The sequence below is a fragment of the Ursus arctos genome, unplaced genomic scaffold (assembly GCF_023065955.2).
Source record: "Ursus arctos isolate Adak ecotype North America unplaced genomic scaffold, UrsArc2.0 scaffold_29, whole genome shotgun sequence".
Classification (NCBI taxonomy): Eukaryota; Metazoa; Chordata; class Mammalia; order Carnivora; family Ursidae; genus Ursus; species Ursus arctos.
In genome coordinates this window covers 27,739,005-27,754,264 of record NW_026622974.1, presented here as the reverse complement: position 1 = coordinate 27,754,264, position 15,260 = coordinate 27,739,005, and the positions used below count along the sequence as shown (strand labels likewise).

Sequence of the window (15,260 nt, the reverse complement as noted above, 5' to 3'; positions counted from 1 at the left end):
AGGGAGACAGGGCAGGCCCTTCACCCAAGGAGGGGGCCCCTCGGGCAAGGCAGGCGACTCTCTGCAGCAGATGCAATCCCCACAGGGGGCTGGCTGTGAGGGCAGTCTGCCGCAGCACTCCCAGGAGCTGGGGGGAGCCAGTCCTTCTCTGAAGGGCTCTACCTGGGTGGTACAGCACAGCATCCACCACAATATCCCTCGCTGGGAGAAAATGGACAAAATGAAACTGCAGAAAGCACAGCCCCAACACACCAGTACCCTCGATTACGGAGAGGTATTTATTTTTCATTACTTTAGGATAAATCATCAGGGTTGACCATTTTGTCAGGCCAGTGACTTGGAGGAAACAATGTGCTTCCTTTCCATCATGGCCTGACACACAGTCTACCTCCTGTCACTGGCAAAGACTGTGTGTGTGTGTGTGTGTATGTGTGTGTGTGTGTGTGTGTGTGTGTGTGTGTGTATGTGTGTCGGGGCAGGGGGCTGGGGCGGGGGTATTTATTTTTATCTAAGAGACACTAAACAAGGAGAAAGTAAAAAAACAGCTGTGAACGTACAATTCAAATAAATCCAGTAGGTTGATTAATCGGAGGGCAAGCATTTCAGCAACTCAAGACCAGCCACCCAGATCTGAAGTGCAGGAAATCCCATTTCATAGGACTTTTTTTTTTTTTAATGTAGCTCTTTTGGGTCAAACCTTCGAGGGGTTTTCTCATTACAGAAAAATTGGAAGAGGAGGTTGACCGCATGCCTGGCTCTCACTACTCTGACACATGACGGTGTCTGTTCATAGACCCAGGAAAAACAGAGCCAGAAAGAGAAGCTGTACCCAAAAGCCAGAGCGTCAGGGCAGAGATGTCCCCCACACCCCTAATTCTTGCTAGATTGAGGGAGTGGCTCAAAGGATGTGCAGAGATCCAATTTAAATCCCACTCACTGGTCTCATGTGTCGTTATTAAAAGGTCAACTTTAAGTACTTGACTTATTTTTTCAACTTGTGTTCTCTCCAAATTTACAAACGCAGCTTGGAATGCCCTAGGCACTTACTCAGCCTTATGTGAAAGTCTGAACATTCTAGCAATAATTTACAGAGCCAAAACCTAAAACTGGGAGCAGAGTGGTGGGAATGTGGATGAGGAATAGTAATGTCTTTCTGCGCTGTTGCTAGGTTGAAGATTAAATAGACAGCATTTGCAAATTGTTATGACCGTTTCTGCTCCACTTAGATGCGCGGAAACAGGCACCACTCTGGAAACGCTGGCACTCCTTTAAATCAGAGACTAAAGATCCGCTCTGTGACGAAAAGTCCTTCTCACCATTAGTGTAGATAAGCCTGTAAAACTCAGGTCATTTTTGTGTATAACCACAGAAAGTCAATCTTAGAAGCCTTTCAGATGCTTTCTCCTTCCCAGCGAAGCCACTCAAAAGAAACCTTGTTTTAAGACTTCACACTTGGCACAAGCCTGAGAGCTGACCGTTTGATTTACAAATAGAGTCAAGCTATTTTTAAGTTGTGTAATAAGCATACACAAAAACTAACCTTCCCTTAGCTTTTTAAACACACTCTATAATGCCATATGCTGCCTCTTCTGACATCTGTGCTCACCAAATAGCTCAGTGGAGAATTGCTGAAGGGAAGGGGTGATGGGCAATTGGAAATCCACCAGATCCAAAAATATTTTCAATGGGAAACAAAACAGCTTTTCCACTATACATATGTATATATGTATATGCATGTACGTATATAAATATATATGCAAATACATAGACACACATATATATTTATATGCCTGACTTAGTATTTACTGCTTAATTATTTTTGGTAGCTCTCTGCTGTTCAGTAATATAAACTTAAGTATATAACTTTCTTAGCTGAAAACTTGGACCTCCTTACCAAGTTACTAACTATTCTCTCATTACTCAGCATTTTCTTTGATCACAGATAGACAAAGTGAGAAATGGGGTTTTCCACTACAAATCTGTGGAAGACAAAACCTTAAAATATGCTTCTGCTTCACAGTTTAATGTCACTTTAAAGCTAAGTAACTCTTCAGTGCATTTAACCTATACAGAAAAGACAGGCATTTCAAGTAAAACAAAGCAAAATTACCTCCTTTGGTCCCTTACACACGCCTTTAATTTTTTTTCTCTCCTGCCTCTCCTTATTTACAAACACCTCAATAAACATGAGTTTCATAAATAACATTTTGTTTCATTTAAACCACTGAGCATCAATAGGTCAAACAAAACCCGCTAAAACTAAAATAAATACAATGGTACAGCATAAACTAAACGTTAGGTTCAATACATGTGAAAAACCAAGAGTCAAACAAGGCTCTGGGCTACTGAATGTCCAGGGCACTTATGATGGCAGGGTTGGCAATTTATGGCCCACAGGCCAAAGAGAGCCCCACCTACTTTCTTACAGTTTGTGAGCTAAAAATGGTTTTGCATTTTTATATAGCTGGGAAAAGAAAAAGAATAATATTTCATGACACATGAAAATTATATGAACTCCAAATTCAGGGCCCAGAAAGTTCCATGAGCACACTCATTGACTATGCACTGTCTCTATAGCTACCTCGCTGCTACAAAGACAAACAACAAAAACCATAAGGCAGCAGAACCTACCATGTTTACCATCTGGCCTTTTATAGGAAAAGTTTACTGTCCCCTATGGTATGGTGCTCTTTTTAGAGAGATCTCCTCCTTTCTCAAAGGATAAGGAATAAGGTTGAAGGCCTGCTTGAGTCACATTCAAACTGCCATCAATGGAGATCTGGTCTGATGCCACAGCTGGAGCTCACAGGGCGGCATCAGTAATAACACGTGTCACTCAGAAATGCTACGGACGACACAGCTGACATTCCCCAGTGCTTACTACGTGCCAGACAATATGATAAATGTTCTAAAGCAGTACACCAAGAAAAAAAAGGAAAAGAAATGGATAAAATTAATTTGAATAACATAGTTTATTTAATCCAATATACCCAAAACATTACCCTTGAAGGTGTAATCAATATTAAAAATTTACAAGTTTAAAAAGAGTTCAGCTTTGTTGCATTTTTTGGTATTAAGTATTCAAAATCCAGTGTGTATTTTTTACTTGCAGCCCATCTCCATTTGTACAAGCCACATTTCAAGCACTCAAAACCCACAGGTGGCTCATGGCTACCAGACTGCACAGAGCAGCTCTGAAGCACTGTCTCATTTAATACTCAGACCGACGCTCTAAGGTAGGTACTATTATTATTATTATTATTGCCATCATACAAATGAAGAAACTGAGATTAGATGAAATGAAGTGACTTGCCCAAGGACACTTCAGTAGTAAGAGATAGCGCTAAGGGTTCGACACCAATGTGGTTCTAGAGCCCCCAGTCTGACCCACTGTGCCTCCCAAACCGCACAGATCAGACCTGGCTATTACTTTCAAAATATTAGTCCAAACAAAATCTCATGTTCCCTCCCTGCCCCTCCTCTGTAGCTTAGTGCGTTCTCATGGTAGTATTTGAACACACCCACTCTTCGACCTTTTCTCTCTCATCATGCTGTGATTACCTCAAGCCCCCATGCAGCCCTGTAGAAGTTGAAGAAGTCTTCAACCCAACAGGCTCCTTTGTAGCATTCAGACCACACTCCCCATTCCCATGCGCAGGGAAGACACAGCGAATCCATCTACTCTCTATTCTGGTGAACCCAGACTTGACCTTGACACCACCAACACACACTCCAAGCAGCCTCTACCATCAACTTGAGATGGCACATGAAATGAAACCTACTTTGCATCCCTGTGAGGAGCCAAACATTTGCACCACCCAATACTGTGCCATATACAATGTGATGCCTAATAAATATTGGGAATTCTCAAAATAGTAATGGCCTGTCTCAACTATATTTATGAGAAGATTTAACAAGATTTCAGTGAAATTTAAATTTATAATACTAAATCATTTCTACCAGCTTCATTTTCATAAATATAAATTCCCAACATTGCCCTACCAAAAGGAAGCTACCAAGTACTCTTAAGAGAATGTAATTCCCTGTTTATTTCTAAGCTCTTTACCATTCTGGTTTTTAGATTAATTCAGGAGTCATTTCTTCAAAACTAAAGACCCAGGGACCTTCCCACTACTCCCCACCCAACTCCCTCCACCAAATTTTCTTTGGCCAATTTTACCCTCACCCTGGCAAGGGAAGAAAGTCAAGTCATGGAATCTTCCTAAGAGAAATGAAGAACAGAAGAGACAAAGCCAGACCAGAACCCACTATAATTTCCTTCTTCTCAAGTTCTGTCATTGCACCTTTGGTCTGATGATCATCTTAGCCCAGACCAAGAGATAATAAATTACAATTCCACTTCTTACTCACACTGACAATCTCATGGCAATAATAAAATACCCACCCAATGCCTTTGGGCTTCAAGTGAAGCATACTACCACATAAATACCGCTTTCCCTTCTCTATTCTCCTGTGTTCCTTCCCTTGATCCCAATACAAGTATCGGCCCTTGCATTCCAACATTCCACAATCCAGCAGGGACCCATTTGGACACCACCAGGGAATATCTCCAATTCTGTGTTTCTCTCTCCAATGGACCACTACTTGTAATATATATCCCCACTCCCTATAAAGAGATGATCAGACATGTACATTTTAGAGGCAGGTAAATAACTATTGCAAAGTTTCCCTTAAACTGTATTCCAATTTTATTCTTTATCTCAAGTTTATACCTCAAAATATTTCTTTCCTTATTCATTCTCTTCAATCTCTTTCTTGCATCAAAACAAAAAGTACACTTTTTTTTTTTTTAAGGATTAATCCACTTACCTATGCTCCTAATCTGGATCCCACCACTTCTTATCCATGAATTATCTACCCCTTCCTTTTGCATCAACCACTTTCACCTCTCTACTGGGCATTTTAAGAGAACATCTACCTCTCTCCTTTCAACTGTCAAACTTCAGTAAAGAGTAGTCTACACCCTTATGTATTCTCACTACCCATTTATTACTTAAAACTTGGCTTTTGCTCCCAACATTCAACTTAAAACCATTCACTTAAGGATCACCAATGTCCTTTTCTCTGTCTTCATCTTCTCTTCTCTGACCCTCTGGGACACTGAGTACTACCAAAACTTTCCTTCTTGTAACTTTCTTCCCTTGGCTTCTGAAACATCTCACCATCTTCAATCTACCCCTGTCTCTGGCTGCTCATCTTTTGTCCATTTCATTGATTTCTTTTCCTTCATCCAAGCTTCTGTCAACCGTCTTGCTCCATAAGCTTTGTCTCTCTTGCACATCTCCTGCATTCCCACCAAGACTTCGAGTATTGTCTGCCTCTGTGTAAACAATGCCTTAAACTCTCTCCCTAGCTACATTTTCAAAATTATCTGCTGTACATCTCCACCTGGATGTCTCCCCAAACTTACATCTAAAGCAAAATGTAGCATCTTTTCAGAAAACAGACACACAAACCTCTATCCCCTCCATGGCTGCCACTCCCAGCCATCAGCTCTTTCCTCCAGCACACCCTCCCCTCCCCTAGTATGTGAAATAACTGTTCCCACTAAATGCCAAATATATCAGCAGGAGTGGAACACGTATGAGTGGACATTTGTATAGCTCTGGATGTAAAAGGTAACAGCACCAGGCACAGGGTCACACACAAGAAACGCTATTTACAAACCACACTGAATTTTTTATACAAACAAAAAGCAAAAACTCTTCAGCCTTCTGCACTCTAAATCTTATATGTTATCCTTCTGGAATCTCTGAGCCTTTTCTAATCCTTTCTTCCTTTTATTCCCCACCTGTCCCCATTCATCCACAATCACATACAACAAATAATCAAGAAATAATAAATTAATGAGGAAAATGTCATTGGGCAAACAACTAGTTTCAGCATTGTAAAGCCCTCTTAACAACAAAAAGGATCAAACAGTAACCCAGCCCAAATTCTTGCAGGATCTGATTTCTATTTCCACCACAACCCCTCAGTGAGTCACCGTCCCAGTGACTCATTTCGTGTTAGAAAAGGAGCAGCACATGTTTAACTTGGAGTTTAAAGAATCAGTATGTTCATTTTCAGCTTCACTCAATCACTGATTCATAATCAAACCCCAAAATACGATTATCCATCGCTTAAAATGAACAACCACGCTTAGGATTGGGGGCTGCTTGAAAGCAAATACAGAAGTCTGGGAGGGGACTTCTCTCAGCTGCCATGAATCATCATAGACTTGCAAAGGCACGCCTCTCACTCTCAGGCTTTCCAGCACTCGGTCAGGAGCCATTCATGAGATAGTAAAGAGTAGTTGTTCTCATTTTAATGTGGTTAAGAATCACTTGTGATGACTGCCTGAAATAAAGTGTAGATTCCTAGATCTTACCCATGTCTTGAAGGGGTGGCCACGAGTCTGCACTTTATTGAAGATTTTATTTTTAGGTAATCTCTACACTCAATGTGGGGCTCGAACTCACAACCCTGAGATCAAGAGTCACATGCTTCCTGACTGAGCCAGCCAGGCACCCTGAGTCTGTGCTTTTAATCAGCACAACTCACACAGTGAGAAACCCAGCAAAAGAATTTAGTGTTAGAAAGACCTATGAGGCTCCTGGCCCCACCCACGCCCCATGAAGAACCATTAGTCCATAAAGAGCAACTCCACCTTGAGCTGAAATAAGAAACTTGCACAAATATGCAGGTAAGCATTTTAAAACTCCTTAGTTAGCCTTATTTTCTTCCATATCAGAAAAATCAACATTTGCAAATATATCCTAGGTCTTAACACACAGTTCTCCATATGTTAGGAAAGTTTCCTAGAGTATAATGGAAACAGCACTGGACTGCAAATCTGGGGACGTGTGAGGTTTTCAGCTCTGCTACCAGTAAGTGATTTCACCTTGGGCAAATCATCAAACACCAGGCCTCAGTCTCCTCAGCCATAAATTAGGCGACTGAATTGGCTTATCTCTGAGGTCCCATCCAGATCCAAAATCCTTAAGACTCCAAGAAAATTATGGGGAGAGCTAGCACTGCACTGTGATTCTTCAGCTCCAGATTCGATTTCATTAGGTCCAGGACTAAATCACCACAATCAAACATGACAATAATTTTAGAGGAAGATGACCAATACAACATTGTATCAATATCCCAAAGTAAGACAAACAGAAAACTATGTCATGCTCTTCCAGTCAGTCTCAACCTGCAAATTCAGAACCAATAGAACCAACTTCACTCTTTACCTCGTTAACTCTGGAAAATTATTATTTTTTCCTCTCTTAGCCTCAGTTTCTTCATCTCTAAAATGAAGATAATAGCGCCTTCCTCACAAGGTTACTGAAGTTAAGAATTGCACATTAAGGGGCGCCTGGGTGGCACAGTCGTTAAGCGTCTGTCTTCGGCTCAGGGCGTGATCCCAGCGTTCTGGGATCGAGCCCCACATCAGGCTCTTCCACTAGGAGCCTGCTTCTTCCTCTCCCACTCCCCCTGCTTGTGTTCCCTCTCTCGCTGGCTGTCTCTGTCAAATAAATAAATAAAATCTTTAAAAAAAAAAAAAAGAATTGTGCATTAAGTCCCTGGCACAATAAGGAAACTCAGTATTTAATATGTTAAATCCCCTCCCAGCCCCTCCTAGTGATGTGCCTTTTATAGAGTTCCCAGTACACGATCACCCCAACTGATGATTAATAATTGCCTCCGTCATGATTGTTGCTATTCTTTTCTAATAACAACAGCTACCATTTTCCTGAATAATTCCTATGTGTTAAGTGCTTTAAACATGTTACCTCGCTTAATCTTCACAACAACCATGTAATTGCATAAGGCAGGAACCACTATTCTCCAGATAATAAAACTGAAGCCTGGTGAGATCATGACTGCCCACAGTCACACAACCACTAACGGAAGGACAATCAGGTAGCCTGGCTTCAGAGCCCAACCACATCACGATTACACTATGGTCCTTTATCTTCCGGCCCCACCTACTTGTGTGTGTGTGTGTGTGTGTGTGTGTGTGTGTATCTCACGCACAATAGCAAAGACATGTGAATGAAGAGTCCACACCCTTTAAAAATAATTCTCATTAACTACAAGCTCAGACTGAGTTCTACTGGCAAAGCTGCCTGTGAAAACCTGCCCTGGGAGACCCGCCCACACGCTACACTAATTAATCTACTCTCATAAAAACCATGGGACTGATTTTGATCTACAAGCCATGAAATATATGTTCAGGAGCTTTGTTTCCACCAGAAAGCCATCCAAACTGAATCGGGTGATTTTTTTTTTTTAAGTTTTTCAGCTAATAGCTCAGACTTAAGAAACACTGATTTCCCACCCTTACTGGATTAAGATGGAAAATAAAATACCCCTTCATCAATGTGAGAAAGACAGAAAGACAATAAAGGACGAAGAAGAATTTTTCACTCTTAAAAAATAGAAAGTAAACACCCCATTAACGCTTCAACATTTTAAAGCAAAAGGAAAAAGCAATTATTAAAGGATACAGATACACTCATAGAGTACATCTCATGCCAATACCTCAGTGGGAAGATGGAAGTCGGCTTGGCACAATAAACAAATAAATGTATTTACTGTATTAATAAATGTATTAAATAAATGTATTAATAAATAAATGTATCCCAACCAGCAGGCACTCACCACGAGATGCCTGCCCCGCAGAGCACTCACGGCTTCAGCTAACATTTTGTTTTGGTTTTTTCCCTTTCTTTCTTTTTTTTTTTTTAACTTTATTTATTTATTTGTCGGGGGTGGTGGAGAGAGAATACAAGCAGGGAGAGTGGCAGGCAGAGGGAGAAGCAGGCTCCCTGCTAGAAGGGAGCCCAATGTGGGACTGGATCCCAGGACGCGAGCCAAAAGCAGATGCTTAACTGACTGAGCCACCCAGGCACCCCCTTGGTTTTTTCTTCAATCAGGTTTATGTGAACCAGCCACAATGAATTCATTAATGAGGGGAAAGGGTGCATTCATTATTATTTGAGGCAAATCTCACTCAAGAGAAACACTGAAAGTTTATACATGAACATTTCAAATTATAGAAAGAGGAGGGGAATAAAGCAGAAATAATGATATCAGGGGCGCCTGGGTGGCACAGTGGTTAAGCGTCTGCCTTCGGCTCAGGGCGTGATCCCGGCGTTGTGGGATCGAGCCCCACATCAGGCTCCTCCGCTATGAGCCTGCTTCTTCCTCTCCTACTCCCCCTGCTTGTGTTCCCTCTCTCGCTGGCTGTCTCTATCTCTGTCGAATAAAAAAATAAAATCTTTTAAAAAAATAATAATAATGATATCAAGGACGTCAAAAATAATTCAATCATTCCATATGCCTTCACAGATGAGAAGATAGTTCTCACTTGTGACCCATGAATTCAAACGTTCTTAAACTTTTTTTCTTTGATCTAGCATGGAACTCCAGGGTGACATCTCACTAATGGAAAAGATAAAAACCAAGAAGGGAAGAAATAAGGGGACAGACTCACCCTCTACCCAACATGCAGTCTGATTTGATTTCAAATGCCAAAAGCGACTCCATCTTCTTACCTCTGGTAATTACTACCTGCTGAACTTTTAACATGTTTTGTCAATTATGACCACTTAACTATTTTATACAACAGAAGACTATGGACCTAGCTCTATTCACTATAAAGGGGATGATGGTATGGGTGATGATGGTGATGGTGGCAATGAGGGTGATGGTGGTGGTGGTGGTGGGGTTAGTGGTGGTAATGGCAAGCACACTTCAGTGTCTGAATCTCACCACTGAAGAGGCATTAATATACCTTTAAAGAATGCCACAAAGTTTAGTAGAAACAGTTTTTCTAAAGGGCTACTGTTCACCCCAAAAACCTCATAACTGATCCCCAATAAATGGGGACTTCATATATTTAAAAATGAATTAACTATAATGTAATCAGTGCTGCTGGCGTCAAGGATGGAAATGTAAATAAAATCTTCCCTATATCTGTCAAACAAATAAATGAACTCTTCCTTGAGGACATGCCATACGTTTCTGTCTTTTTTCTTTTTTTTAATTTATTTATATTTTTCCATTTTTTTTTTATTTTAATTCCGGTGTGGTTAATAAATAGTGTTATACTAGTTTCAGGTGTACAATATAGTGATTCAGCATTTCCATACATTACTCAGTGCTCATCAAGATAAGTGTACTCTTAATCCCCTTCTCCAATTTCTCCCATCCCTTTTTTAAAGTATATTCTGCAATTTGAATCCTTTTGCTATAACCATTTCTTTTTTTTTTTTTTAAAGATTTTATTTATTTATTTGACAGAGAGAGAGACAGCCAGTGAGAGAGGGAACACAAGCAGGGGGAGTGGGAGAGGAAGAAGCAGGCTCCCAGCAGAGGAGCCTGATGTGGGGGGCTCAATCCCAGACCGCCGGGATCGCGCCCTGAGCCGAAGGCAGACGCTTAACAACTGAGCCGCCCAGGCGCCCCTATAACCATTTCTGACACAAATTAAGCTACCAATGCATTCTGGTTACGGTGAAACACTGCTCAGCTTCTAAAAAGACCCGGACCGTTAGAAACAGCCACTCAGAAATAATACCCCTCTATACCCAGCTTTGCTGGAAGATGAATCTTTATTAGAACCAACCTTTTCTTGGAAGCCCCCATAAAAAAGTAATGAATAAATCAGACTTAAAATGTATTTGTGTTTATGTGGCAAGGGAGATAAAAATGAAACCTGGGAGAATCTCTGAATTTAGAAGATCCATTGATTTAGAATGCTCATTTGTCTACATACTGCTGCAACTGGAGAAGTCAGATTTTTTTTTAAATGTCTTGGTCCTTCAGTCCTAACGTTACATGAAGCATCTGCTTTGAGAACAATGACTCACAGCCTCTGATAACAGAGTAACATTCTCCTTTGAAAGAGAGAGAGTGCTCTTAGCCATGGCATTTTCAATGACACTATATGTCAATAGAGTCAAAAAACAGCCCCTGAAAGAAGTACATTTTCTCTTCCTCTTTTTCAAAGATTCATTCTGCTCTCAGGATAGTGTTATCTGACCCAGTCTCGAGCACTTTAGCCTTCCCAGAGACATACAACCAACTCTCTTCCCAAAAGAAAAATCTAAGAAAAAAGTTTTAAAATGAGCCACAGCCCCCCCACCTCCACTGCAGTGTTGGTACTATTTGCAGAAAAAAGAAAAGAGACTGATAAAGGAGATTGCAGGAAAGATAATGCAGTAGAAATTCTAACATGAGAGTATACAAACATCTGAGCAAAGCCCAAATATTTATCAAAATCATCCACGTTATTCAGGACCTCTACATTGCAGTAAAACTGCCACACTAGTAGAGCCAAAATGATAATGCCTAGTGAATAAATAATGAATGTGGAACTACATTAAGTATTGTCTGCTCTGACTTAGTATTTCAATATTTTCTTTAGCCATTATCATAAGACTAGGTCATTCATTTTCAGAAATAATAGTTCAATAACAAAAGCAGAAGTCTACCCTCATATAAAAGGAAATTATGCATCCTGCATCTTCTTCTTCAGTATTACTACTTATAATATTAAGAGCTGGTGTTGAGTTCCTCATAGGTGCTGGATACTAACTTTCACTTTATACCTGCTCTGGAAAGTAAGTTTCATTATCCCCATTTTACAGGTGAGGAAATTGAGGCTCAGAACAGTTACACAACCACATAAGATCATACAACTGGTGCTAAGACAATCTCAGATTTGAAGCACTAATCTGTATTTCCTCTCCAGGGAAACAAGGCCTTGCATTTTCCTGACAGAACTCCTATGAAAGACAAAGTGGCTTGGCCCCCATACACAACACCTCTTCCTGACTTCTACCCCAAACTTACCCCCCTAGTCAGTCAACCTCCAGTGGAGGAAAAAAACCACAGATATAGATAAACTGATTTTATCTCCTTTCATGATGGTGTTAATTTCTCTATGTTGGTAGAGGATAAACATTTATAAAGTGAACTATTGTGGAATCCCTTCCACCCTTCATTATGTGTTCTTAAATTAATTTTTTCAGATAACTCTTAACATTATAGGCATTTATGCCTCAATCTCTGCCCTCTGACTAAACATCTAAACAAGCTTCTAGTTAACTGTGTTCATAGTTAGGTGGTGGAATTATGGGTCATCTTGGTTTATTTCCTTTACTTCCAGGATGTAAGCACCAAGTATATACTACTTTTGCAGTTAGAAAAAAAAATACAATAAATGTTCATTTTAATGGAAAAAAAGCTTAAGTATTTACCCCTAAAATTATTTTTCCCTTCATATTAAAAAAGAAGATATTCATCGATCCAATTTAATCCTAAACCAGATTAGAATCCAAATTTAAGAGAGATGGGTTCTTTTATAAATGACTCCCACATTTATATCCTTTTCTTCCTGTACTTTAAAAATTAAGAAATATTCCATAAAACTGAACTTTAACACTGTGTAGCTCTTTTCCTTTCCACAGGCCTACTTAGTAAAATCCTTAGCACTCAATAAATATAAAAAAACATGGTTACATATGGTTTATGTAAACTATATATAAATATAGTTCTGCCTCAGACTGTTGACCTTGCCCATCTCCCCCTCTCGGCAGTCACTGGCCTACATTTCCCAGCCTCCTTTGCAGCTAAATGTGGCCATCAGAAGAGGAGCAGAAGTGATATGAGCCACTACTAGACCTATCCCATAGAAACCTCCCACATGAGAAACTCCATGCTCTTCCCCTTCAGACTTGGAAGCCACATGTTGATGGTGAGGGAGCCACAAAGTGGAAGGAACCTGGGCCTCTGAATCTCCACTTGGGAGGCCACTGGGAACACCATTTTGGACTCTATGTGAACAAAAATTAAAAGTGTACTACATAAAACACTGCACTCAGGTGTTTCTGTTACCCTACCTAACACATGGCTTTATTAACATATTCTAGTTATTACTACAGAAGGGTAAGACTTCGTGCTGTTTATCTTACCTTTTTCAAAGACTCCTTCCGCTTCCAGGACAGAGACAGTGAGGTTGGCTGCCATCTTGACCAACTCCGCCTTCACAGTGACCTGGGAGGGGCTGTGTTCCAGAAGCTCCACCCCAACAGTCACATTTCCTCCAGGCCTGACGATCCCTGGGGCTGTCACCAGAAACCTAGGCCTAAAGAGTTCCCGAGAAGAGAAAAACACAGTTTCTTATCTTTACATCTCCATTCCTTTCCGATCCCCAAATTTCATAGATAGTGAGATACACTCTCCATACTGTGCCATTTGCAATTGTTTCAATTATTCTAATATTGCCCCACTGCTCCATTTAGCAACTGCACTGAAACGCTATTGAAACAAGAATTCCCATAAATCAATCTTAATGCAGTAATTCGTGCACCACTAGAGGAGAGCATGTGTTATTATTTCCATTTTATAAACCACAAACAGCACACGATAAGCCTCAGTGTAAATGGCTTACACTGGGGCGTGCAAAAGTAATTGGCAACGTACAAGCCTCTAAACTTCTCCTTTACAGACAACCTCATCCCAGCGTGATTTTTTTCTTGGCTTAAACACACACACACACACACACACACACACACACACACGCATTTTGCGGTTTTTATTCAAACCTTCACCCATGGGCATCTGCCCCAGAAAACATCATCTAACAAATACCACTGGTTGAAATATACCATGGGAAATGAAACGCCCAGTGGTAAAATGTCCAGGTGGAGCAGCGCATGAAAGTCAGCAAAGCAGCACTTTCTCGGCCCAAGTCAAGGGTAAAGGCTTGGCTGCAAAAACCCGTAGGAGTGGGGCACTTTCCATTCATGTGGGTGTCTCATTAGTTATCTTCCTACAGTGTCTGCACCCGAACCACTTCACCTCAGCCACACCTTGCCAACGGCGAAGCTGAGAGACCTAGTTTGGGGAAAAAATACATCACACGCCTTGGAGAAAAGAAGGCACGCTCTTTGGGAGAAAAAAAAATGTTGAGGGAAAAGCAGAGGCAACGTGTACTAAAACTAAAACGACTCTCTAGAAAGCCGTTGCGGCCAGAAAGACGCTTCAACAACTTCCACCGGCGGAGAAAGTAACTGTCCCACGGAGAACCCAGCGGCAGCGACAGACGGTCTAGCCTCCAGGCCGGTGCCCGGCTGGGGAGTGCGCCGCGCGGCGGGTTCCCAGCCGCGGCCGCACAGCCGCCGCCCCCTCCGCCCGCCGGGCCGCCCGCCCCGCGCCCGCCCGGCGCCCGCGCCCGCGCTCCTACCCGGGGGCCGCGGCCAGCACCGCGCTCCACACGCACACGAGGTGGGCGGAGGTCAGGAACGCCCAGCCCCGCATCTTGGCCGCGTCTGCCTGGGCCACCGTCCGCTCCTGGGGAAATTCGCGGGCGCCGCGGGGTGTGGCTTTCCACCTCCTCCCCGCTTTTTTTTTCCCCTGACTCTGGAGTTTAGCAATCTGAAATGGGCGCGCCTAAAAGCGGAGTGAGAAGTCTAAATTGAGACAGGACTTGGTGGCTCCACCCCTCCCACCGGCATCACAATGGCGCTTCTCGCTGCTCCGGCCGGCACCGAAAATCCAGGGGGGGTCAGAGAGCGGGCTCTAAATGCGGTCCAGCCCAACCTGGCCCCGGCATCCCTGCTCCCCGCGGAGAACACAGGGCGCCCACTTCCCCAGCCCACCGCGTTCCTCGGGCTGTTTACACTAGCGCTCTACCAGCGATGCCCAGAGTGAATAAACAGGCCCATCCTTGTGAGGAGAAATTCAGAGCAGCTATGCGAAGTGGAAAAAAATCAATCATTGTCCCCCAGACTATGAGTCATAATTTTAGAGAAATGGCAAACACACACACATGCACACACACTGAAGCCAAACCAAGGTATTTGCTGGGGAGTTGTTTAATGTATATGAAAGGACAGGAGAAAAACTATTTTTACTTAAAACACAAATTAAGGTATTTTGTTTGCCTCTCCAGGAAAATGTTGTGGTTTCTCAGTTGAAAAAAAGCAAGGAAGGAATTCTGGCACACGCAAAAGTTAGGTGTTGCTACTTGGAACTGTGAGAAGCAATTATCTGGGGAGATGCTTTACATTTTTGGCTGTCTCTAAACACGTTTGCTACGGACAGTATTCTTTAGACCTGTAAAGCTGGGAGAAATTTGTAGAAACACAAGTAGGATTGGGGTGGCTCTCCTGTCCCAGCAGGACGGGAGCCGTGGTGCCACAGTTCCGGAGCGCCAGCTCCTCACCACCCCGGCTTCTCAACAGCTCCTT

The 15,260-nt window shown here is 42.1% G+C and overlaps 1 protein-coding gene across 1 annotated transcript in view; it reads right to left on the bottom strand.

The window, feature by feature from the left end:
• Window positions 1-14,498, bottom strand: part of CD109 (CD109 molecule) — a 129,171-nt gene extending 114,673 nt beyond the window's left edge. The window contains exons 1-2 of the mRNA XM_026507073.4: window positions 14,255-14,498; window positions 12,981-13,153 (exon numbers count right to left, since the gene is read on the bottom strand). Of these exons, the coding sequence (XP_026362858.2) occupies window positions 12,981-13,153; window positions 14,255-14,328 (247 nt within the window). The 5' untranslated portion in view covers window positions 14,329-14,498. The remainder of the gene's footprint in view (window positions 1-12,980; window positions 13,154-14,254) is intronic.
• Between the last annotated feature and the right edge of the window lie 762 nt (window positions 14,499-15,260).